The sequence below is a fragment of the Lutjanus erythropterus genome, chromosome 1, assembly GCF_056507025.1.
Source record: "Lutjanus erythropterus isolate fLutEry1 chromosome 1, fLutEry1.hap2, whole genome shotgun sequence".
Taxonomy (NCBI): Eukaryota; Metazoa; Chordata; class Actinopteri; order Lutjaniformes; family Lutjanidae; genus Lutjanus; species Lutjanus erythropterus.
In genome coordinates this window covers 38,795,537-38,822,525 of record NC_139317.1, presented here as the reverse complement: position 1 = coordinate 38,822,525, position 26,989 = coordinate 38,795,537, and the positions used below count along the sequence as shown (strand labels likewise).

Sequence of the window (26,989 nt, the reverse complement as noted above, 5' to 3'; positions counted from 1 at the left end):
AGGCGCTGAACTGTAGCTAGTTCAAATAGGGCTACAGATACCAATTTGTTTTTTTCCCAGGAGGCCAAAGGCAAGTCCTGCCCTACTCTGCCTCTGATTGGCTTACCCTAACCAATCACTCTAAGTACTAGCCAATCACAAGCAGAGTAGGGTGAATCCAAGACATACCTTTGATCTTTTCCTTCAACTCAAAAAATGGGAGCAAAAGCAAAAGTGTTGCATTTATATTTATTGAGTGTATTTAAGATTTTAAGGACTAGCTGCATTATATTAATGACCAAAAGCTAGCAGATAGTAAATATTATTTGTAATCTGTCATCAAAATGGCAAGTCTAACACAGCGGTTTAAGCTTATCATGTTATCATGTTAAAAAGTTCTGAATCCAGACTTCGAGGACTGGAGGTGCCTCCAAAGAGTCTGTGAAATAAACTCAAGTAGCTGGAGTGACAACAGTAAAATTATGGGTCATCACTGACATATCCCTGAGCTTCATTTTACACTGTCACATGTAAGTCACCACCAGTTTATTACTACCATAAGTGGACAACTTTTCCCCCCCAAAATAACAATATCAACAAAATCACAATCACAATATTGGTGATAACAATGCAACTACATATTTTAGTCTAGTATACTATTTTGAATTAATTAAGTTGAACACTGGCCTTGTTCTACTAACCTTGCTCTGGAACTGTGCATTTTGGTGAGTGAAGCAACATAGAAAAGTGACAGAAGCGGAGCAGCATGAGCGAGACAGATGGACATGTAGACAGACAGTCTAGCAGAACTTTTCCAAACAAACATTTCTCCTGCTACAGTATAAAATACATGTTTGTTGCACGGAGTGAGACAGACAGGAGAGATGTTTTTGCAATTTTTCCGGCCAACAACCTCAAGCAGAGGTTAACTACATTATTCTGTTACTGTCAGACACTCACTGACCTATAGCCTGAAGAGTTCTACACAGAAACGTGTGTATGTTTGTGTGAGCGTGTGTCGTGCGATGTGCCACATCTCCCTAAGGCTTTTTCCTGTCTTGTTGTTGATTCACACTCCTTTCCAAAGACACTTGTGACGTCTGAGGGTGCATCTTAATGGAAAATAACAGTTCCAGACACAGGTCCCTGTAATCAACAGTAGTCAGAAGTAAGGGGTGTACGCCACATTGTGCTGTGCTGTCATGTAGTGGTGTGAGATACAACAAAAATCACTTAAGTTCAGCTGTTTCCATCTGTGACCTCATTTCAAATTCCAGAAATAGCTCCCTCTCATCACACACCGCTACATGCATGGCTACATGGTACACGTACACTCTTATACACACACACACGCTCACATGCACGCAGCCCAGTGGAGGGTGGAGTGTGACATTTAGACCATTTCTCCTGCGATAGGGGGCTCTTATGAAGCCGGGGTGGACCATTTCGACATCAAACACTCACAGGCAGCAGGACGCTCTGTCTCCCTGAGGGCACAGAATGAATGAAGAGTGTGTGTGTGTGTGTGTTTGTGTGTCGTCCTGTGAATGTGGAGCCTACACGAGTAAAGAAGGTGGCCGGGCTGCTGGCTGCTCTGACAGACAATCAGAGCGTCTATAAAAATAGTTTGGTAGTCTAACCACATCTCCGTAGCACAAGGAAACAATACTTTTGTCACTGTCATCACAGATGGGGCTCTAAGAAGCTGCAGGAGCTTTATTCTTCAACTGCATCATTACAATAGCAACTAAATTTAATAAGGATGGGAAACAGGAAGTCCTGCAAGGGCATACTGTATTCACACTGTGCTGCTTTTTTTTCTTCTTCTTGGCACTGCCAAGACCACATTTTGTGCTGATATGGAAATCAGGCTGCTTGATGTGTGCTTTGTTTACCTAATGATTAGTTCTGGCAGCTACACGCAGCACTTCATCAGTGCTACAGTCCTGGAAGAGTCAGCACAAACCCCACAATTCAGCTAAAGTGCTTCCACTGTGACGCTTTACGATGAGCAACATCAACTAACATTACTACTACTATTACTACTACTACTAATACTGCTGCTGCTGCTGCTGAGAGACTTGTATCATCACATTTGTTACAAACTAAAAGCAGACTGGTCATCGTCTCTGTGACTGGTTGGCTCACAAATACAGTGCATGTCATATTATCTTATACAAAAGTTTTAACTTTAGCTTTTAGCTTTTAATTGACAAAATAAACAAATAAACATGGCAGCAGTTCTAGAATCACTGTCAAACTTTTCCAAAACTCAGCACAAAAAAAAAAGAACAACTTCTGGGTAAATTTGAGCTGTTTTTGAGCTATTTTGGGGAATTATGCTTACTGACTGGATTGGAGATGTAGTGAGTAAACAATGTCAGTATTCTGTCACAATTTACAAAACATGTAATTCGCTTCAGAAAAAAAAGCAAAGACAACACTTTGCTTCTGTAAAAAGTATAATCTTAAAGTACCAATGTATAAAATTAACAGCAGTGGACTCTAGTCAAACTCTTGTCACAAATAACCCAGACTCAACTTCACAAGACAGAGATAAAAAATACTTGCAACTTGACATGGACACCAATGACTTGTGACTTCACTTGGACTTCCTTTTGACTTGAAAGTACTCAATACCTTCCTCCAGGATCCAAGATCACAAAGGAACATTGATGCAGCCCATTCCCAGCAAGTCAACAATAATTTCCCCAGTTCCATCATCTTTGAACCAATCAGACAATATCTAATCGAACTGCAGGAGAGAACCAAGAAAAGCTAACACTGCACTACTGAGCTCCAGTTGGAAAATATGATACCAAAGAAAACTTCCAACTTTCCAACATTTGAAGTTGCACAAAGAACAGTAAGATGAGGCTAATATTAACAAAGCAATCTAATGCTTAACTACCATTAGCTTAACAGCTACTTTGCAAATGAATGAGGATGAAAACTCACTGTTACATTATAACTTTTTTTTTAGGATTCTAAACTCACAGTTTTGGATTTGAACATCACTTGGGACTTTGTCAGCCATGACTTGGAACTTGAGTGTAAGCCATTACTGTGGAATACAGTACTTGTAAGTATTTTCTCATTAGTGCAAAATCACCTGAAAAATAAGAATTTTGTGTTGTATGTTACATTAGAATGAGCCATCCATATGTACAGACAGTACAGGTCCTCTTCCATGGAGGCTGTTACACCACCATGTTTCTACAGTGGCCCAGAGCAGATTAACGCAACATTGTCTCTAAATAAAGAATTGTGCGTATTTTGTGAGTTTCATGGCCACCTTGGATTCTCTTGGAAGGGGAAGGTAAGGTTAGGTTTTTGCAATCTGCAAGCTTGCTGCTACATGCCATCAAATCCTACACAATGGCCGTTTAAGTTTCTTCTTGAAACAAAAAAGCCTTACAGATCTGAACAACAGCATAGAGATGGAAATGAGGTGAACTTGCTGTCATGTTCACGGTGGGTTCTTCATTAATCTGACTGCAAGTCAAGGGCCAGCTAAGACACCCACACATCATATACTGTACCACCTTAACTGCAGCAGATTCTGACTAACTGGTTGAAATCATACTTTCTTATTCCATTTCTTCTATTATAAATACTGACTGTTGTTTTACCACAGTACTCTCAAAATGTGGAAAGAAAGGAAGAAAGAAAGCAATTACGGGAGAAAAAAGCAACAATGACCTATTATTCTAATATCTGGGGATTTTGCTGACTTTTAAGGGATTTTAAAGACCATAATTTTTCTTCACAGTGTGGAGTGAGGTTGAATAGCCACCGATGCAGTAGGATGGCTGATTCCTCTGAACACAATCGCTACAGGCACATTACAACAGTGTGGAACCTAAGAGGTGAGGTTTGTCATGCTTTTAGTGAGCTCTCCTCCCTGTCTTTCCGCCTTCGTGCAGCATCCTCCACAGACATTACAATATTTCACACACTTGCCAACGCAAACACATTCTCCCCATCTCTCTCTTGCACACACATACTGTACATACACAGTCCTCTCATGCTGAATCCCTCGGAGAGCCTTAACAAGGAAGATTTAATGAATTTTCTAAGTAAATAGGTGAGCAAAGAAGGGGCCATTATCTTTATGCTGAATGGCGGCAGTTGTGTGCTCCCATGGAGAGAGCATCTCTGGTGGCATTCAGAGAAACACTACGGCTTTGATGTACAAAATGAGGGAGAGAGGAAGAGACCGGGTGAATGTGCACAAGCTGATTGCTCTCCTGTGTGTCTCTATCCTTACGATGAGTGAGCAGGCAGATGGTCAATATTGTGCACAAAGACTTCCAAATTCCTGGTTGCGAGACTTTTTTCTATTGTGTCTGGCTGTAGTTTAGAGAAATCTTACAGAGAAAATAATATCAAATGTGCCAATGTGCTTAAAAATAATGGCAATTCATCACAACAAATCTCAAATAAACAGCTTTTGCTGAAGTATCATGCATTTTTGGAACAAGTGTAGAACTATATGTGACATATATTTTTTAGAATTCTCATTAGGGCTGCACCTAATGATTTTTTTCTATTATTAATTAATGTTTTTAGTATTTTTTAATCCATCATCAACTTATTTATTATTTTTTCACTATTTTACTCAATCATAATTCATCATCAGGACGATGTTGCTGCTGCAGCTGTAAGTTGTTCTGTGCTTCACTTCCACCCCTCATGTGGAGCAGCAGTCCTGCTGTGATAAGTCACGTCTGGTTTGTGGAGCTAAAGAAGCCAAACTGCTGCATCTCTGTCTAAAATACTACCACACTTTTGATGATAGTGGTGAGTCTCGCTGTCTGCAGCTTGTTCTCCAGGTGAATCCATGTTCTGACAGGGTGCAGCAGTTCATAGCAATGCCTCTACACGCGATACGCAAACTGATGTATTCTCATAATCGATGACGTCAACTATGTTGACAAATCACCCCAGCCCTCATTCCCATGAATTTACTAGAATAAAAGAGAGATCATTTTGAGCACAGCAGGTATATAATGCACCAGCAGAATTCTCAGCTATCTTAACAGCTGTCATGAAAAAGTCGGGCTCTGTCCCAACTGAACAGCAAAACCTTCCTTCTAGCCTCATGATTTTGCACAGATTATGTATGAAGAAATCCACATTAAGACACAGAAAACCAAATTTCTCAAACAACAGTCGCCTCCTACACCTTATAAAAATCACTTTTGCTCATACCAGAAACTCCATTTCCTTGCCGTGGTTAGCTTCACCAGCTAGAATCAAGATCTGACCGATGTGTGTGTCTGTGTGTGTGTGTGTGTGTGTGTGTGTGTGTGTGTGTGTGTGTGTGTGTGTGTGTGCTCTGAGCTTTAAAAGCCCTACAGGTGGTTTTCAGGCCTGATCAGTGTTTTTCCTCTGACATCAGCTGGTCAGAGTAAAACTAGGAAGAGGGAGACAGTGCAGTTAACTGCTGCCCACACTCTTCATGTTGATAAAAACACCAAACAAAAACACCCAGCACTTCATTATCAGAGGAGAGATGAGCACTTTTAGAACTGCGAGCGCAAAAGCACAGTGAGAGAGTTGGCTGATGTTAACATGGCCACAGATATGAATGCCCTTTACATATTGTCACAAGCAAACAAAAGATGTTGTGGATACTCATGGACCTCACCACCTACACACACAGGCTGAGTGGAGAGGTGTATAATCCCTGATATTCGTCACGCAAAAGCAATAATTATAAGACTTACTGCTGCATGCATCCTAAATGCACAAAACATGTTTGTGTAAAGTTTATTTAAGTAAGTGCCTCCATTAAATGGTGGCAATGTCGCAATGTTGGTCAATTATTGTTTATCTCTGGAAGCCTGATCTCAATATCCTTTAATGTGTAAAAACCGATTGTTATTATCCACTGTCTGAAGCTGAACTTTGGTGTACAATGACAGTATTTGAGCAGGTGGGAAAAATGTGCCATCTGTTTCCTGTCCTAAAAGTGTCCTAAACTCACCCAGTGCTCAGGTTTCTCTTATTGTTAATCAACAACAGAGATCAAGCAGCTTCCTAATTCCAGCCAGATGCAGACAACCAGGAGGAAAAAGAATAATTAACACTGGTCTGAACAGAAACATGTTTGTCTACATTTGAATAGGATTTTGTTTTATTTCAATTACATTTTTTTCAATTTTATTTAAGAGAGGCTGAGGAAAACAATTACATTTCCATTGATTATAATAGGCTACGTTTAAATCTGCTTCTCTGAATGTCACAATGAACTAATTAATGAATGCACTAATGAATTAAGGGCTACTTGGATTGACTTAATAAATCTACTTTAAGGCATATTTAAGGAAGGATTTGTTGTTTGCTGTTCGTAAACACACGATTTAAAGTTGGCCCCTCGTACGCGGCTCAAAGAGAGAGACAGGAAGTAGTGGTTAACATGAAGCTCAGCTCCACCCTCAGTCAAAGAGACACAGAGACATGCAGCTTTTTTAGAAATCCATAACACAGACAGAGAGCAGTGGAGAGAGACAAAGGCAGCTGTGTTTCCTGGTCGCTACAGGTCCCTACCTCATACTATGCGCTCTCTTAATGGCTGAGGGCTACATTTTTACTGTCCTCTTCCACTTCTCAAACACGGGAAACAAATCAGGAAGTACAGGCAGAGGGCAGAGTCTCAGTGGATACAGCCACCACCACACACTTCTAGTGGCTCATAAGTGAAGATTAAAAGGGCTTTTTAGTTTTTGGAAAATCCGACATAGTATGCCTTTAATAAAGTGACATGTGCTTGTGTCAGTTCTGAACCTTTCTGGCACATCTTGCCTTGAAATACTGCAGCAATGTGGGGAATTTATTCATCTGTTAACTCAATATTGCTTGCCGTCACACAGAGCTGAGTGCATAAACCACATATTGCACATGGACACAAACCTCTATAGGGAAGCTATGAGTTTGAATATGGTGTGGGTGCTGCATAAACCATTGGCATGGTTTATGTATACAGCACATATAGTGATTTTCCTCATTTCATTATATCTTCTGGTCCTGGTGCTATGGCAGTAACAAAAGAACAACTACATATTAAGAAGTGATTTTGGTGCAACCATGTGAATGTTATGGTAAACGGGGAAAACACAAAAACAGAACCTCCAAAAATATCTCACTTTACCCCACTTTACATGTGGTCTATGTGGGCAAAAAATTCCCCATCTTGGTAATCAAGATGAATTTTCCTGGCAATATCAGGAAAAAAAAACCTTTTCACGACAGTAAGTTATACATTATTAATTATTTTTAATTATTCAGCCCTCTAGAGACAACAAGGCAGTCTTGGAAAAGACAGGCATTAAATTAATGATTTATTCCTTTCACAATGAAACCTGGAAATGACAACTATTGCAGCTCACAGGAAGAGCACTGAAAAAATGTTTAGCAGTTATATTTTATGCAGTTTTCAATATTCTAACTGCCTGATTCATAGTCATAAGGAAACAACAGATTAATTTTCAAGATGTTTCAGAATGAATGAGTTCCAGCTGCTGTGAGATGATCGAGATGTCTGTGAGGAAGGGCAGGAGCTTGTCATTGCTATGCCATGCTGATGCTCACTGATTTGTACTTTTTTATTTTTGCAGTTTGACGGTTTCATACAGTGGAAGCAACAGGAGTGGTAGGACTGAAATATTGTCGGGAAGCTGGGTGCCACATGCTGGTATACCCAAAGGAGAATGCAACAAATTTTACATAAAATGAATCAGATTCTATTTAAATATAAAGCTAAGGAAAATATTGTTTTGTATATTTTGTTAAACAGACTTTGGTATAAAGAATAAGACAAGACATACACTGACACTGAGTCATCTCTATCAGTGGGAGTGTGAATATGCTGCAGATTTGTTCAGAAATGAACAGTGGTGTCAGTGGGTTCAGTGTGTCCACGAGGAGTAGAAGGGTGTTAAACCGTCATCTCTGTGTGTATGTGCCTGAATGGGCCATCATGTATCTATGGCCCACTATAATCTCTTGGTCTCATCTGACCTGCGGTCATCTGCTGGGGTTGAGGGTCACTGTGAACGATGACAGCTCTGGCTTTCCCAAAGCCTCAGATCTGTTGTTGTGCTGATCCGGCTGAAAGGGCGGCTGCCCAGAAGGTGATCGGGCTGTTGTTTTCAGTTGCCTGAGAAACGCGCACTGATGTGCATGTTGGACACATGCACACACATGTAATTATATCTAAGTCGCTTGAGGCAGATCACACATTAAAGCTGACCTATGTGTCTTTTAATCAGCATATAGATGCGATATAGTGAAGTAGTGAAGGGAAAAAGCCTGATTACTGCTGAGATAATCCTATTCTATAAGGCCTGGTGACTCACATACAATCTATACCACTAACATACGCACACACACACACACGCACACACACACAGTGAGATATGCAGTTATTCCTAGAAGGAACTAACATTTACTGTTGTTTCTGCTGTTGCAGCAGGAGGTACATTTTCTATACCTGTATCTACATCCATATGTCATATGTCATCTGAAGCTTTGGCGATTATCAAAGCCTCTTAATTTATATGATGATCATAGTAATATGACAATAAACTATTGCTGAAGATGGAACGGTAAACAGAGTTACAAGTAACAGGTATGATAGTGGAAATAGTGGAAATTAGGTTTCATTATGACACACTGTGCTGTGCAGCAACATTTATAAAAAAAATCTACATAACATCTGCTGTGTATTTGTAGCTGCTACATGTTAACTAAATGTATCATGTACTACCATGTTGTGTATGCAAATGACTTATTTAGTTTACAAACACAAACTAAGAAGATGAAGGTCTGTTGCTGTGTCTGTGTCTGTGACCTAAAAGGACAGTTCACCCCAAAATTAAAAATTCTTATTTTCACTCTGGTCTGTAGACCTATTTATCCATCTAGATTGTTTTGGTGTGAGTTGCTAAATTTTGGAGATATCAGCCATAGAGCTGTCTGCCTTCTCTAAAATATAATAGAACTAAAAGGCTTTTGACTTATGACACTTCAAATTCAACACCAGTGATTCTTTCCAGAAATCATGTGCTGCCTACACAAGATAATCCACAGACCTTGGTGCGAGTAGTTTCAGGTAGGATTTGCTTTCTTTATAGTAGAAACCAAGTACTTCTGGTAGATTGTTCTACAGAAATTCTTTCAGATTCTACTGTGGAAAGAAAGTAGTTCTGACTTGAAACTGCACACAACAAGGTCTGTGGATTATGTTGAGTAATCAGGGCATGATTTCTGGAAATTTCAAATGTATTTTTTTGTGCTTTGAGCACCACAACCCGAGTGCCATCTAGTTCCATCATATTTGTGAGATGGAAGACATCTCTACGACTGCCATCTCCAAAACTTGGCAACTCACACCAAAACGATCTAGAGTTATCGACAACACTACAAAAATGTGTATTTTTTATTTTAGAGTAAACTGTCCCTTTTACCTTTCATTTTATTTTAATATTTACAATGACATTATCTGAGACCATAACACATTCAATTCCAAACAAAACCAATTCTGTATATTATATCTGGTTTGAAAATAAATTATCTCCAAATTGATAACTATCTGAATCACTTCAGCACTGCCGTTACTGTACTTCCACATTGTATTGATGGAAATCCGGCACTATAGACACCTGCACTATACACACAAACATCCAACTACTGCATGAATGTGATATCTTAACCTTAATATGTGTTGAAGTTCCACCTTGTTCTGTTCTATGACTGTCCACTGCTTGTGGGCTGCAACTCATCATTGAGTGGAGACTGGAGGATGAGGACATCAGGCAGGTGATTCATGTTCTATTTCTGTCTGAACAATCACTTTACAAATGGTTTTCTTCAACCCAGCAAAGCAGTAACACAACTAATGCAATCTAATCTAATTTCTAAAATCCTACCCATTTCCATCATTCGTTTTATTAAAATTAATGTGTATTGTGGCTGTAATGTCTTCTTGGATAGCAATAACTGTATAAAAATGGTTTAAACAGGAACTGTAATGCATAATGTCATTACTGGGCAATTATACATAATTGGAAGAGTAGGGATATATAAAAATTATATACATGAAGACAATTATACTTGTGATTATGATTACAAATGTTGCATAAATGCAGCTTTCCAGTCTGAAGATTTCAGAAACTTCTATTGAATAATATAAATAACACTGCTCTATATGTGTAAACTTCAACATGGTACGTGCCATGAGATGCCTTTTTACTTAACAGAAGCCAGTAGGGAAAATAGGAGTAGCAAAAAAGAACATGAATATTCAGACAGCTGTGTCTTGCCTGAAGAGAGTTAAGAATGTACTACATAAGTGGTGTATGTTGTGCTGTGGCATGCTGTGACATCTGCACCTGAAAGAACTACACTTTATCATCAGGCATCCTGCAGAAAGTTTCTCGTACTGATAGGCTAGCAAAAAGGGAAGAAAAATATCTTTCCTTCTTCTTTAGTTTCATAGTACAAGTACAAGTCTCTTTCATTGTGTTGCCTCTTGTCTCCCCAAAATCCCAAATGCTTGCCTTTCTGCAAACACTGAAACACCTATAGGATCTCCTTTCAGCGGGGTGCTACAGCCTTGTATTCTTTGTAGTGATTTAACAATGTTCATCTGTGTGAGCATGTAAGTGTGTGTGTGTGTGTGTGTGTGTGTGTGCGAGACAGAGGAGGAGGAGAGAGACAGAGTCTGGAGGCACCGTCTGTCCTATGACCTGGATATAATGTGGACCCTGAGGAGTGCAGTTTTAAGAGCTGCCGCTAGAAATTACACACCACACAAACATGAAAACATAAACACACATGGGCACATATGAACTGGCACACACAGACAAACACACCGTAATTTTGTCCTGCAGTTCCTAATGACTGACAGACTCCAAACAGTCTGTAAATAAATGGTCCATCCCTCCAATGTGACTGTTCAGGAGTCTCGTGTATCATATATATGTATGTACATGTGTATGTGTGTGTGTGTGTGTGTGTGTGTGTGTGTGTGTTTGTTATAAAACTGAAGTATAAGCACAAGATATAGGATGTGGTCACACAAGCAACAGGTCTTATTCATTTTTCACTTATTGTCTGATAAAAGGACCAGGTGTTGCTAGATAAAACACTTCAGGTAAGATAACTTTACAAGGGACATCTCTAAAGTGGTTTCACACAAAACTGAGGTTACTTAGGACAAACCATAGACTAGGACTTTCTTAACTTTATAATTAATTATTCATAAATTATAAAATTATAATTTGTACTGACAAACATAATATGTGTAATTCATGGCACAATTCAAACTGGCTCTATTGTTAGAACCATAGTTAATATTTTTTTCTGAAGTAAGGTTCATTTTGCCATGAAATAGGATTGGATAAACACCGCTCTTACCAGTGATACTGATTAAGCTTGGGACTGGAAACAGTCTGCTACATGGGAATGGTGTTTCATCAGTAACACCTGTGTTTATCCCACTATTTCATGTCAATATGGCTGCAGTGAAAAAGGTCTTTTGTTGACTGATAGCATCCCACAGTGAGCCAGTCTGCAGTACTTTTACTCTCACACAACAGTAAGTGATGTGATAGACCCTTCTGACAGCAACGACAGGGATTACTTTAATGTAAAGAAAAGCTTGGCAGTTAGTCTGAGTGGCAGCAAAAACCTAGGTGGCAGCTGACATTAGAACCTCAAACTGAAATCAACAGAAATTCAAAGTTACAGTTTCAGTAAAGTGCATATGCTAAAAGAAAACTGATAATCTGTGTGTCAAAATGGACACAAGCACTAAATTTCCTAGATGGAGAGCACTGCAGCTTCAGACTGATTATTTTCCGTCAGGATTGGTAAGGTTATTCCATCATTTGCTGGACAAAGACCACACTAAATGTCTTGATCTTTTATCCATGTTGGGACCTGAAATTATGATCCACTGAATAAGTGAACAAAGTAAGATGGAGCGTCACACAGTAGGTGGAGGCTGAGACAGAACAGATCTACTTTCCAATGCTCTGCTATGGTTGTGAGCTCTGTGTAGGTCACAAGAAAGAGTGAAATTAATTTACTTTTCAGGGTGTCTAAGGGTTAACTTTACTGACAGGTTGAGAATCTCATTATGATGCGTCCTGGACATCCCCCCTCAAGTGTATTGAGACACTGGGTAGAACAAGAACATGCTGAATGAATGATGATAGACTTTGATGCTTTGGCACCCCCAAAGGAGAACTGGAGGTTAGAGCTGCTTGGACTCTGTTTAGTTTCCTGCTTCCATCCCAGATCTGCAGTGGTAGAAACTGGGTGGATGGTTAACACAATTAAGCCCCTTTTAAAAAAAAAAAACACTAACACCAACAACTGGTTTTTGTCTTAAGTGCAAAATGGTAAAGTAGGTATTCACTCCCAGTCTGGAAATCTGGAAACGTTGGGATTTCATCAGCAGTAATTCAACATGACTGTCCAGATAAAAGCAAACATGAAACAGTAAAATAAAACAGTTACCTGAAAGTACAAACAGTGATGCAGGAGAGAAACTAACACTGAGATCTGCTCTCCTGCACAGACATGAGTTGAGTCTTGGCTTTCCAGAACACATCAGAAAAGAAAACAGCGAGGCAAACTTGTCTACTGGCAATCAGAAAAGGGTCAATCGCCTCTTCAGTGGGTTAAGACGCATTTTAGAAAAACCTGCATAGTAATTGCAATGTCTAATAAATAGCAAAATAAGTAGAGCAATCAACAAAAAAGCATTAATAAGACAAATATTTCCTTGAGAGGAATCACCGGTTTTGTCAAAAGCTTGTCTCACAAACTTCAGCTACACCACAAAGTGACCTCATGCATTCATACACGACCTTCCTACTTTCTATTTATTCCTCCTGTTTCATTGTTCATTGTTCAACTGATTGCACCCGATTACTCTCATCTCACACCCTCCTCCCGTCCTCCTATTTTGAACACTTAGATCAGCGTTCATTTTGCTGGGAGAAGGAGTGAGGCAGGACTGGCAGGACTTTTATCTGAAAAGCAGCTATAAATATCCGCTTGGAAAGAAGGAGGAGAAGAGATGGAGAGGGAGTGGGAGTTAAAATAGATGAGCTGTGGGCTGTACAAATATTTGGTAAGCAGAGAGCATTTGGTTACAAGAAAATCAAAGACAAAGCGAGGCCTGACGCAGGACGGAGTGCAGAGTGCTGCTGAATCCAAAAGCAGAGGAACCATTTGATAAATGTCACTGCCAAAACAAAAACCAGAACATCCCCATCACTCAAAGATGACCACTGAAACCTCGAGCCTTCACTAAAAAGAAGCAATGCAGTTCTCATGACTTCAAGCACTGACTGGTGGGAACACTACTAAATTTCCCTGCTGTCAGTACTCAAACTGAAGAACTTCCAACAGGGCTCAACAACAAGGATTGGCCACTTGCTCGGAGCAAGTAAAATGTAATGTCGGGCTAGTGGCTCTAGAAAAGAATTAAACGGTTAAACTATTTGCTTATCGATTGTTAAGTAATCTTTTGTGTAAAAACAGCAGAAAATGCTGTTTTCAGCCTCTCAAATGTGGAGAGTTCACATTTTCTCCAATTATTATCACATTAAACTGAATATCATTTAAAGACATCACCTTGGACTTTGAAAAACTTGGATGGGACTGGAATTTTTTTTTCACTGTTTACTTGACAGTAGAGGTTGCAGCCCTAGATTAAACATGACAGTTGACTTTAGACTTTGTTGTTCTTTGATTAGTGCTAATAAATAAAACAATTTGTACAGATACAGGTAAGAACTGCTTCTATTTCTGACCCACTTGCCCGGTTGGGGAACATTAATCTTAATTTTACAGGGACTTATAGGTACTCAAAGCAGAGGACATGTTAAGACTCCTCTAACCTTTAAACTTCTTTCCTACCACCCCGACCTCTTTTCATCTCCCTCCTCCATATGCTGATGATGTGGTTTTAAATGTTACCACTGGGGTCGGGTGAGATTACAATGCTTGGGCTTAAAGTGAGAAAGAAATGGAGGAAGGGAGGGGAAAAAAGAGAGAAGCTGTGTGTTGTGTGATTAGAGCTGGTGAAACAGAAGTCATTTCTAGATGAGGGTGACTGCAAAGAGTTAAGCCCAGCAGGACTTACTGGTGATTATACAGAGCCGAGACAGAAAGTAGGGTTCAGATATACGTGTGTGTGAGTCTTTTGAAGCTCTTACCCGACATCTTACTATTTCTGACACGACAAGCACTCAAATGCTCTCTAAGAAACACACACACACAACAATCAGTATGCACAGACAATCACATCCCTGACCCCGTCGGCTATCTTATCTCCATCTCTGAGGCCAGATAATCCACATAGGTCCTTCAACAAACACACATATTCTCTCACACACACACGCCCATCCTGGTGTCCATGGTGCTTACGTCCTAACACATGCTGTAGTGATTTTTAAAGGGCTGGCTTATCAGTCGCCATGTCCGTAAGCTGAAGAACACACTCACCTTAGCTGTCTTCTCTCTGTCTGTGCTCTAGTAAACCGGATGGTAATCACTTCTTCATTATAGCACAATGTCATATATTCTTATTGCTCTGTGCAAATCATTTTAAAACTCTATATCCTGCAGCCAAGGACAGTTTTGCACTGTGTCATGAATGTCAAAATGTCAGCAATCACATTAATTCACGCCTAATTTATGCTTCAGCTGATATCTTATGATTTATTAATGAGAATGAGATTTAATTAATCTACTTTTGAAAACTGTACTTTGAATAGATTGCTGTTCTCTGGATATGAGGATGAGAGCTGTTTTTCAGAGAATTTAATCGTAACATTATTTCTTGCCAATGTGTACAGCCCAAATTAGTTGCATTTTTAAAAATCATTATATTTCATTATCCCTGCTTTACTTTGTGTGATCACTGACCCGTCTATCAGAGTGAATAGCTTTTAGTTTGCAAAAAATGAGCCGTCATGTGTCAAAGTGAAAAGCAGAACACATCAGTGGGGCTACTGTTGTGATGGAGTCATTTTTTCCCCAGCATGAGAACATGTCATTTCAAGTACAGTAATTTCACAGTAATTTAATGAGTAAATTCATCCTCCATGAGGCGTCTTTGAAAAAAAAAATTATAGTTTTAAAAGCTAAACAGATTTACATAAGCCATTTAAGTATGCATCTGGAGTTATTAGGTTGCAATCAATTTCTCTTTGTGTTCCACTGGAATACTATAGTTAGTAGAATCTCATCAAAATGAGAAATGTTACATGACAAATCTGAATGTCAGCAACAAATGATGCGAGTGAGATAAGGATTCGCATGGAATCTATGTGTCTCGTGACGTTGATTTCCTGAAACCAGACTAATATTAATGCAAACATCATTTTTATGCAGCTGTGTTCTACATGTGCAGCCCTTGGACTTGTTGTGGACACACTCAAACTGTTTGCCTCTGCACCAATGGCTCATGAAGTGAGGCAAAGAGCTGAGACGATTAGTTGGAGTGGGGTTCAGGGACCTACTTGACAGGATTCCAAGGAATCCCCTGCCAAGTAAGGATTAGTTTCATTTCAGCAATATCTCATTCATTTATGAGGCCTTATCTTACATAAGGTCCTAAAGGAACAACAACTTACACCACCTTTTTGTGTATACTGTTTATTCCAAGATGAAGAGATAATGATGACAATATTATCTACATATCTCATGCCTACACAAGTCGTTTTTCTTCAGAATGCCTCACCAGTAAGCATGAGACTAAATATTATTGAGTGGAGCAGGGCTGAGAGTGTTTCTATTTTTTCTCCTACCTGCCAGTAGAGTTGCGGAGGACCACCAGGGCATCGGGGAAGCCGTCCAGGTTGTAGTCCCCGAGGTGCAGGGCCAGGGGTTGGCTGGGTTTCCCTGGCACAAAGCTCCAAACTGTTTCCCTCCGCTGGAAATCTGACAGCACTGGCACCCACTGCAACAATACACAAAAAAGAGACACATCAATCAGAATTTATCAATACAACCCTGGACAAAATAATGGTGAAAATAGAGGGCAGGTGGAGGAGTGTGAAGGCAAAGAGAAAGTCCTTGACAAGAAGTCATTCAGTGTTCTTCATTCTTGTTCTTAGAGCTGTGTGTAAATACACTGACAACAACTATTTCAATTTGAAGTGAAGGCCATTAAATTATTGTTGGTGTCTGCCCTTGATCACACTGCTAGTTACAATGTCTTCTTCATACAGGCATAGTAACACATTTTTTTGCTGCGCTTTCCATCTGGCATCTCTGGACAGCCAACCACAAAAACAAAACAATACATACAAAGTGCACATACAACAAATAATCACAAATTCACAATGTTGTGTTGAAGCAATTGAAGGGTCAGAATGTTGCATGAACTGCTGACATTTTCAGCAACCGACTGCTAATTCCTTGCACTATATAAAGTGATCTACTTCTAGATGTGGATATTTCTCAGACTTTTTTGTCAGCTCCAGTGACTAAATGACCAGGGTTTCCAGCAAGACAGCCTCACAGTGAAAACACGGACTCAGACAAAAAAGAAAAGTCAGACGGCAAAACACTATCTCTCCGACAGGGCGGCCTCACCGCTCACTTGTTGTACTGCGCGCGCCATCTTGGAAAATCGTCATCGGTACATGAAAAGGAGGTGACAGTGGCCACTTGCCATTGGTGGTAACTGATCGCTACAAAGTCATTGGGAAAAAAAGTGGAAGAAAATAGGCAATCATACATGCCATACTTCAGTTTGGGTGAAGCTAAAACCTAAGATATGTTATCCAGGTTATATAATGCCGTTTCTGTCATATGGATAAATCAATGTAACAAAATTGCATCAAGGGCTGAGTTTAATACTGATGCCTGTGTAAGACTTAAATAAGCAAACAAGACTATTCATGAGAGGATTGAATACTTCTAAATAGTTCTTCTTAATGCCTGCCATTGTGTTGGATTATCCCTGAAATCAGATGAAAAAAACCTGTGTTTGTATTTTCCCAGGCAGTTAGCGTGGGCCGCATACAGCCAGTTAAAAAGAATCATGAGATTTTCATTTAGACAATTTTATGTTTTTGATAGATTTTGTGGCTACGGTGGAGGAAACCCTGTCGCTTTTGTCCAAAATGGCCTCCAAAATCAACACATTATGAAAGTAGGAGCTTTAAGCAATGACAAGCTGAAAAAGAAATGTTTGCCTCAGTGGACTAAGAGCAGCGGTGTGGGGGACTACATTACCAACAACAATCACAACAACCCTTTTCAGAGCAGTCAGAACACTCCAGTAACACTCCTCTGTGATGATCTCGCCCTGGCTAGTTTAATGAGCACTTCACCTACAAAAAATGTTCCACAATAACTTTGTGAAACTTTTATCTCTGATTCAAACAATAATTTCATTGAAGTTCAATCAAATTGCCCACCTAATAACCAATCTCTCGTCTTTGAATTCATCTACAGTACCCTGAGTGCAAACTGAGACTCCTGCAATTCTTCCCACAATTATAATTAGAGAAGCATTAACTTGAGAAGTGGAAAGCAAATTTCATTATTTGCCAGAAATGACTTAAATCCTCAATGTAGCAACTCTTCTCCTCAGTGGGGATATGTATCAGAACAAAGCAGAACAGAAAGAGAAACAAGTTACCAAAATATGATTAGAGCTGCAACAATGAATCCATTATTAATTGACTATTAAATGAATCAGCAACTATTTTGATGATCAATTAATCATTTTAAGTCATTTTTTAGTAGAAAATATTCAAGTTCTCTAATTTCAGCTTCTCAAAAGTAAATATTTTCTGGTTTCTTTTGTCCTCTGTGATAGTAAACTGAATATCTTTGGGGTTGTGGACAAAACAAGAAATTTTTCTAATTTTCTGACATTTCATGGACCAAACAACTAATCAATTAATCAAGAAAATAATCGACAATTAAATGCTAAAAAATAATCACTAGTTGCAACCCTAAACGAAACAAAAGATAACCAACGAAACCAGTCTGAAATGGACTCATACCAATATAAAAAGTCGACTCCATTATACAACATAAATTGTAATTTGACTTCATAATAAACTGCACAACTGGGTTTCAGACACAGATGTTGTCTGTACTCATAGCCTGCAGTCTTGCCTTTAATGCCATTCTCTTTACACGTCAGACACAGGTACTGAAGAAGTCCTCCCACTCTTTTAACCAAGCACAAATAAGGCATCTTTTTTTTTTTTTATCTTGGCAATTCAAATGTCGAGGTAATAGGGCCCTCAAGGGGGCCTTGCTGTAATACTGCTACTGATTGATGTACTCGGAAGGAAACAGTCAGACTACAGAGGCACGCATAGTAAACTGCATAAAAACAAACAGCACACCGGAGAGACCATTATCACCTCTGAATGCTATTTCACTTAGCAGCTGCATCATTCCTCCTGCACACTAGCACTGGTTTAACTAAACCTTGACTCTCCATTTATGTTAAAGCATCATTGTCTTCCTGTGATTCTAAAAAAAGAAGAAGATATTTTCCTTTTGCAGAAGAAAGGTTTATTATAACTGCACATGTATTCCCTATGAATTCATTTAATAGAGGCCTAACCAGTGACAGGCATTCTGCTCTTCCTGCTTTCATTAGTGTCTCTACAATGAAGTGTTAGCCACTGGACTCCTGTGAATTATATATAATACAAGACAGGGAGGTGTTACAATAGGGAGAGAGATAGAGCATTATCATCCCTAATCCTCACCCTCACACAATTCATGACAATTCATGAGCAGCATGTATCAGCATTCAGTACAGGATGTTCAGTTCGGTATATAAATTGTTCTGACTGGTGCACCCCATGAACCAAATAATCACAGCCATTATAACACTAATACAGTCTAATTGCAGTCCAGATGCTGCCACATGTGGAAGTCGTCCCAAGTACCAGTTTATTAGGTACACCTGGCTAAAAGTAACGCAGTCTAATACAACAATAAATGCAATAAATGCCTCCTTCATGAAGGTTATAATGTTCAGGTTTTGTTGATGTCTGTTTTAGAGAGGTGCAGATTCAACCTTCTGATCATTTTGGAGGTAGTTTGTGGACAGAGAGGTGTTTCTGATATACACTGGGTGGACGAAATAATAGAAACACCTGTTATGACTAAAAAAACTCTATATCATATTAGCACTTTTTCTCTCTCATAAGCTCTGTAACACTTGAATCTGGTTTTCCAGCAATTCATAAGAGGCTTGAAAATCTAACCAACCTCTGGTCATGTAAAGTGTTTCACTTGATGTTGCCCAATCAGAATATCATCAAAAGACACTGGTGTCTAAAAACGGCATAGACAGGAGAGAGGCAGATGAGAAATCATCAAAATCAGCTGGGGCAGTGTGGGCGGGGCATTAAAGCCACTGTGACTGCAGAGCAGTTTTTTTGAGGGGCATAAACACCAAGAGGGTACAGTTATGTGACCTGGTCATGAACAGTGGCGGACCAAGTACTCAACCCCAGTACTTGAGTCAAAGTATAGATACTCCTGGTCAAATATTACTCAACTACAAGTGAAAGTTGCTCACTTAAAATTTTACTCGAGTTAAGGTACTAGAGTACATGCCTTTAAAAACACTTAACAAATTACAACAAGTACATTTTCTAATATCAATACATGCTGTATTGTTTTCATGATGCATTTACAGAAGCTTGTAACTCTCTGAAACCATCTAATGATGCACTGACTTGCTTGTAGAACCACTCTGCTACACAAAGCCTATAGAAACACCTATAAAAACTTCAGCATAGAAATGCAATCAAAAACAAAAAGGACAGCTGTTGTCATTTTCTGATGTAACTGTATTAAAATCACTGCATAAAAGCAGATTGAAGCTAACTGTAAGGAGTTCTCCAAGTCTGTTAAATAACTGAGATTTCTTTCTGTCTTCAGAGGCAGTATATACATGAATTATGCTCTATTTTTCACCCTGATAAAAACAATACAACTTTAAAGGCTACCTGGAATAATGAATAATTATAATAACATGTTGAGATTTAATTTTGTCTTTCTCCTGCCGTCACCATTACCGCTTTTTGTTTGAATGAAAGAGGGAGAGCTTGCTTGTGTTTGTTACAGAGCACATCTGGATGACGTATTTCTGCTTTTACATCAAGGCCAGTTGAGAGTGGGTACCGTGATTGGATTCCTTCTGTGAGGAACACAGCATGTGACCAACTTTTAGAAAAGAAAAAACAGCAACAGCTGACTTCAACAATGTGCTCAGTCAAAAAGTAACAACAACCTTCCTAGAAATGTAGTGGAGTCAAAAGAACAATATTTGTCTTTGAAATGTAGTGGAGTGAAAGTCAGAAGTTTCAAAAAAAAAAACAAAGTAAAGTACAGATACTCAAAAAATGTTCTTAAGTACAGTACTCAAGTAAATGTAGTTTGTTACTGTTAACTGCGGGTCATGAATATTACATCTTATATTATATTCTTGTGAAGTGTTGCAACATTGTCTCAAAGGAAAGCAAATATGGAAAACAAAACAAAAAAAGACAATGAATTTCAATATCTTAAAATTTGCTCATTCCTACTAGAGTTATACCAATGAATTAGATGTATTGTCTGATATTAGCAAATATATCAATATCTAATATACATTATATAACTAATGAGAAATTGCAGTACAGAAATCCCATTTAAGAAGATTGTCACTTGTATGTGCACAGATGTGAAAAGTCTGACTCCAGTGAAATACTTTTTGTGGCTCTGGTGTTCTAGATGTTAAGAAAAAAGAAACACAATTTAGAACTAAAAACTAAGCTAAATAACCCATTTAGATCCCTTTTGTATGTGTGTGTGGATCCTAGAAAGGCGTGGGGCCAGATGCTGGAGGTTTAAACTATTCATGAATGTTAAACAGAGAGAGCAGGTGCAGGGGAAAGTCACCAGAGAGACACTCACCAGAACTGCCACTAATAGCTCTTAATATGACCAGCATGTCTGAGAAAGACAACCCCAGCCTATTACCAATTAGTTTGAAATTTATCACACAAGCCGTGATGTCACTGATTTAAATTTCCTCCAAACCAGCTGTGCACAGTACGTGAACACAGATACTGATGTTGAGGCAACACAGCGTGTCCTGTTTGTCGGGGTGGCAGGGTGGTGGGGGGTGCCGATTTCACAACTAAGACTTTTCATCTTAAAAACTCTGATGAGTTTTGGTTGACCATTGCTAATGAAAACGCTAAAAAAAGCTAAAAACTATACTACATTAAGGGACATTCTAATGTGTTACACAAAAGTTAGTTCCAACCAAGTAATTTCATTCCAAGAGTGTGTCACTGGGACTTTTAACTACATGTATCACTCCGCTTTACAGTGTTCTAATAACCGTTAGCCTACATTGATGTTACAGTGACTAATAGATAGAGACCATAGAGACAGGAGGCATCTCGTACATGATTCAGGCCTTATTACTGTGGGATCCTGTCACACACCTTTTAATCTGACAAAGTGCATGGAGTTCAATACAAGCACAGCCACTGTAACGGCTTTTGATCTGTTAATCAGGGGAATACCAGCACTTATGTGGACATGTGTTACCACTGTTCCAAAATTATTTGCATAAACGTATACATGGCTTATTCAGATCAATTATATGATCACTTCCTGAACAGATTTCACAGTCAGCAGATGGACTTATTGGTAGTTCAGCTTTTGCATTCATGCTTAAATCACATATCTGGTATCATAAAATTCTGTAGTTGGTAAATTTGCTTTCAGACCACAAATGAACTGCCCCACAGTCTGCTTGGAAGCAGACCAAAGTTTGGTGTGTCTCAGAAATATAAACGTCAGCATTCAGTCTGTTAAAAAGAGCGAGCTGAATACAGTCTTGAGGCAGCTTTGTGGATCCATCCTGACAACTAAAGAAGAGCTCTACTGCAATAACACAAAGTAGCTAGCAAGCTAACATTAGTGTGCATGAACATGTTTATGTGTTGCTGGGCAACAGCCCAGCTCCAGTCCAATGGTGGAACTATTTCTGTTAGCGGAGCCAAATAAATAAGTAAACAAAGAAATCATAACCTTTTGTCACTTATTTCTGTTAAGAAATAAATGGCACTTGAGGTTGTGCTGTTGGACTGAATATCATCACAGCCGTGACACTTGGCCTGTAGCCTCGTGCCTATGACTGGATCACAGCGGTGATGATATTCAGTCCAACAGCATTCTCTTCTGTGCGATACTCAGTGTAATACAATGCAATTAGATATACGAGACAAAAGCACATCACTAATGCTTTTCCTATTCACAGTGATATTTTGGTGATACAACACAATAAAGATAATTTGTCTAACTTTATTTGTCTAATCACTTTTTCTTTGAGTCAATCGCCTAATGTAAAGAAGCTGTTTATACCGACTCACAAATTGCACCAATTACATAAGTGGTGAAATGTCGTCTACCTGCATAATTAGAGAGAAAATGACTTAAAATGTGGTCTTCTGGCCCAGCGAATGTTTGTACAGAAATAAATTCAATTTATGGGTGTCGTAGTTGTTGACTTTATGCGCAAGCAATTCCAGAAATGTAACAGATTTTAACCTTTAACAGGCACAAACACTTTTTCTGCCGCTTTACTTTGAAAAGCAGTGCCTTCTAATATTAGATTAAAATTTATATGATATATGATATATATATATATTATATGATTAAACTTTAACCTACTTTTCACTTTAAGACCTTCAATAGAAATAGTGCAGTTTAAGTCTCAAGGTGGACTGTCTTGGTGTAAGCAGAAGTGAATTAAGGGGAATTATCATTATGTTCTTCAACATACACACAGTGTCATAAAAGCAGTGGAGTAATAAACCAAGATCTAGGTTGAACGCTTTTCACAGGATCAGGCCTCGAACCTTTAATGCACCACTACTGAGTCAAGCTCTCATTAAATGACCGCTGAGTGATGTTGCAGTGCGGTTTAAGAGGCTGACTGCCTGCCATGTGGGTGTAGAGCCTGGCTATGATTACTACCGTTCAGAGTGGATGGGAAGTGCTGGAAATGACCACTGTGCGGTGGCTGGCAGAGACAAGTGAAGAGTGAGAGTGAGACCAGAGGGGCTTCTGCCAGCCGCTTTTGTGGCCAGGAGACACAATGATAGACATGTATGCACATAATGGTACACTGTCCCACACAGACGTGCATTTGGACAGATTTACATACAGTTTTTTCTGATGTTCCACAAGATCCACTGACACTGAAAGAAACCAAAGAGACAAAGAGACTGGGGGAGAGAAACAAACGGGAGATTATATGAGAGAAAGGAGAGAAAAGAAGGGAGTGAAAATGAAATAAGTGCCAGTGGCTGATGGATGACTAAGTCTACATTACTGTAGGTCTTGATCTGACATGATTGAGAGCTCATTAGATAATAACTCATCAGGGTAGTGCTTTATAATCCAAATGACATTTGGCTGCAATCCAAAGTCCAATATCTACTGAAGGTAAAAAGGTATAGCTAAGAATATACTTGCCATTCAAGGTGTGCTGGTTATATCCACCAAGTGTGTGCCACTGAAATAAATAAATGATGGATGACATGTCTTCACTTCCTCCCACTGTACAAAACTGACGCCAAATATCCTGAATACAAGCAAAGCCATATTTCACTGGTGGTATCACTTGGAGCTAGAGTCTACGCAGTAATGACCAGTGTTGGAGCCGTGCTTCTGAGGTTCTACCCATACAGCTGATTGACTCGATCGCAAGTAGAGCTCAGCTGTCAGTCATGACATGAAACCCCCTTTTTTTACAGCATGAAATAACTTATTAACACCAAACTGATCAAAAAAGATAACTAACAAACAAACAAACATGATAAGAAGTACAAGCATGATAAGAAGTACCTAAGATGACAGAAACTGTATTTGTGAAAAATTATTTTGACCTGTACTTTGATGTTTTAGTTTGGACCATCTCCTACCTATTAACATTGAGGAGGCAGGATGACCTGTACTGCAGCTTGCCACCAAGGGCTCTCACTGTTGTGGTGCTTTCATGTTGTCCATTTCTATATAAGGTCTCTGGTACATGCCTGTGTGGACCTGAAAGACTTCTGTGAGTCAACAAGTTTTGAAAAACCTTAAAAAAAAAAAAAGTGTTTTTATGGCTCCATGCCAGCGACTGCTGTGGCCAGACACGTTATGCTTTTGGGTCAATTCAATTCTTGTCAACACGATATCTCAAAAACAACTTGAGGGAATTTCTTCAAATTTGGTACAAACTTTCACTTGAACTGAAGGATGAACTGTTTATGTTCTGTCTCATAGGATACTAGCAGTGCTAGAGAGAAACAACACACACATGTAACTTCTTATATGTAACTAAATTACAAAATAAATGTAATTATAATGCATTACAGTTACTATGTAATTACACTGCATTTACTAGTTAAAATGTTGGTGATTACAAAGGGCTTATGTCCAGATATTCTTCTGTTTGAGTTTAAAACAGGAAGACATGTTGATATAATGAGTGTTACCTACACCTATTAGTTCTCATGTCAGCAGAATTCTGAGAGAAGGTGGCCTTGTTTTTCGAATTATAGCTACGTCTTCAATCTTTTTTGCTGTTCGGTCCGCAAGGCAAACAAACTCACTGGTGAGTTATCTTTTATGCTGGAGTCCTTTGGTCTGTGCTCAGCACTACCATGACTTTCTCTCTCAGGACAGAGCGAGGCCTTTGCTGGCCGGCAGCCTTTATCAGCAGACCACTGTGCTGCTGTTGGCCCCGAGGCAATCAGTGCACTGTCTGTTGCTTCTTTTCTAACACTGATTAGAGGAGGAGAGAGGAACTGCTCAGAGAATACAAACAGCGTCTAGTCAACAACACAAAAATGCAGACACACAAACACATACCCACAGAGTGTCTGGCATGCATCAGGTTAAAGAGACTCATCTGTAGGCTTTGTGACTGCATGATATGTAGCTGCTCATTTAAGTGATGACATTTCAATGTTTAAGTAAATGTTCATTATCCGCTATTCAACCCCATCAACCAACCAGACAATTAAAATCATGGACAAAAAAACAAACAAACAAAAAAAACAATGAGGCAATGAGGTGACACTGTCATATCTTGAAGAAACGCAATATGTTCAGCTTTGAAAGCTTCATAAGCAACATAAAGGTTATCTTTAAATGGTTGCATAAAAATGTACTTTTCCTATGTAATGAATTTGTTGCAAGACAACAGCAATCCAGTAAAATCAGCAGACAGGCCTCTGTAAACAGTAACTGTCACACGCAAAACCTTGTTTGTACAATCATTTTTTTCTGTTATAGAAGCAAACTTAGGAACTTTCTATCACAGGAGTATCAAACTCAAATTGGCTTGGGGCCAGAGATGGTAAAATCAATTCATAGATGGGGCACTTAAACAATCAGTTGAATCCAGAAATTTTAACCTTCCCCCCAGAAACCTCCTGTGGACAGGTATAAATTAGTGTTTTGCTACAAACACTACTTTAGTTTATTTGATTTATAAAAGGACAGTGTGCAGTGACATTGATCATTTACAGGAAATGAAAATGAAAAATGGTTGCACCACATTTAGCAAGATGCTAATTTCCATCTGTAGCCCTAAATAAATACAGTGCATCGGGTGCTTGTGCATACTTGCATGTTGCAGTTCCAATCCTACTGTTATAAAATAAACTTAATTTACCTACGACGACTTAGAAGAAGGTCAAGGGAAAAGGATAATGAAATACAGCAAAATAAAAAAAGCCTCAGAACAACAGACTAGAATTACGAGAGCAAAAGTAAACACATATACATACTGTATGTTTGTGTGCATGCATTCAGTTAATCAAGATGAAACCTACCATTTTAGCAATAAATTAAACTCTGTCAAATGATGCATTATCACCACTGCCTCGCTGTAATTTAAACATTATGTCGCTTCCTGGCAAAAACCTTGATTGTGTCTCTCAAACATTATCTAATGACATTGATATGTGATGATCAGATTGTGTGAACATATGGCAGAACAAAAGGAGATGATGCAAGACGGAAATTGTGGTAGCAGAAGACATCATAGAAAGCAACAGCAAAAGTAGAAGTCATAATATCGGTCTTTTTGAAACAGCATTTACCTTTCAAAACAGCACTTTTCCTCAGCAATAGGAGACATTGCCTGCCTCGTATTTGTTTTTATTGCTCAGCATTATTTGTGTAAGGGAAATCATATTGGCCTCAGTGAGGATATTAAAGGTTTCTAATCTAATCAAATAATTTTTTATCTGAGCAGCTACAATGAATTGCCAACCTGATTGAGGATCTCCTTAAATAAATCATGAAGCAGTTACTTCTTCCTCGTGGTTGTGGAGGTTTTGACATTTAATCACTAAATATAGCAGAGAATTTAAATAATGTCAAGTGTGTGTCTTTATAGATTAATCTGTGGCCTAACGTCCTCCCAGTCACACAGATTGCTCCTGAGTCTAAATAACTCAATACTGACATTCGCTGGTTCAAATGTCAACATATTAACACTGAATTGAGTGTGAGAATGTGTGTGCGTGTGTGTGTGTCTAAGTGTGTAAGCGCAGAGATCCAAATGACCTAGTTAATGGAGATGAAAACGATGATGGGATTTGCACTTGCGAGGTAATCTGATACCTTTAATGGTAGTGAGGGGAAGGATCCCGCATACAAATAGCTTTTTATCAAACAGCGGGAAAACACAGACCGTATACAGACAGCTTATTGTGGCATTCTGCACATGCACACGTTCGTATGCCCACACACACAGACAAAACATGTAAGCACGCATATAGAAACACACATTAAAAAAAACACACAGGAAGGGCACAAACACAGACCCTCGACATAAAATCGCTCTTGCGGCTTTGCTGATGACTAAAGTGAAAAAGCGGCGGCATGCTTGCAGACTCCCATTGATTCAACTTGGCGGAGAGAGCTCCCG

General features: G+C 39.1%; 1 protein-coding gene across 1 annotated transcript in view; it reads right to left on the bottom strand.

Annotated features, from left to right (window-relative positions):
• The window catches only part of itfg1 (integrin alpha FG-GAP repeat containing 1), a 181,913-nt gene that overhangs the window by 89,137 nt on the left and 65,787 nt on the right, over positions 1 to 26,989 (bottom strand). Inside the window, exon 10 of the mRNA XM_084721305.1 lies at positions 15,816 to 15,967. Coding sequence (XP_084577431.1) covers positions 15,816 to 15,967 — 152 coding nt within the window. The remainder of the gene's footprint in view (positions 1 to 15,815; positions 15,968 to 26,989) is intronic.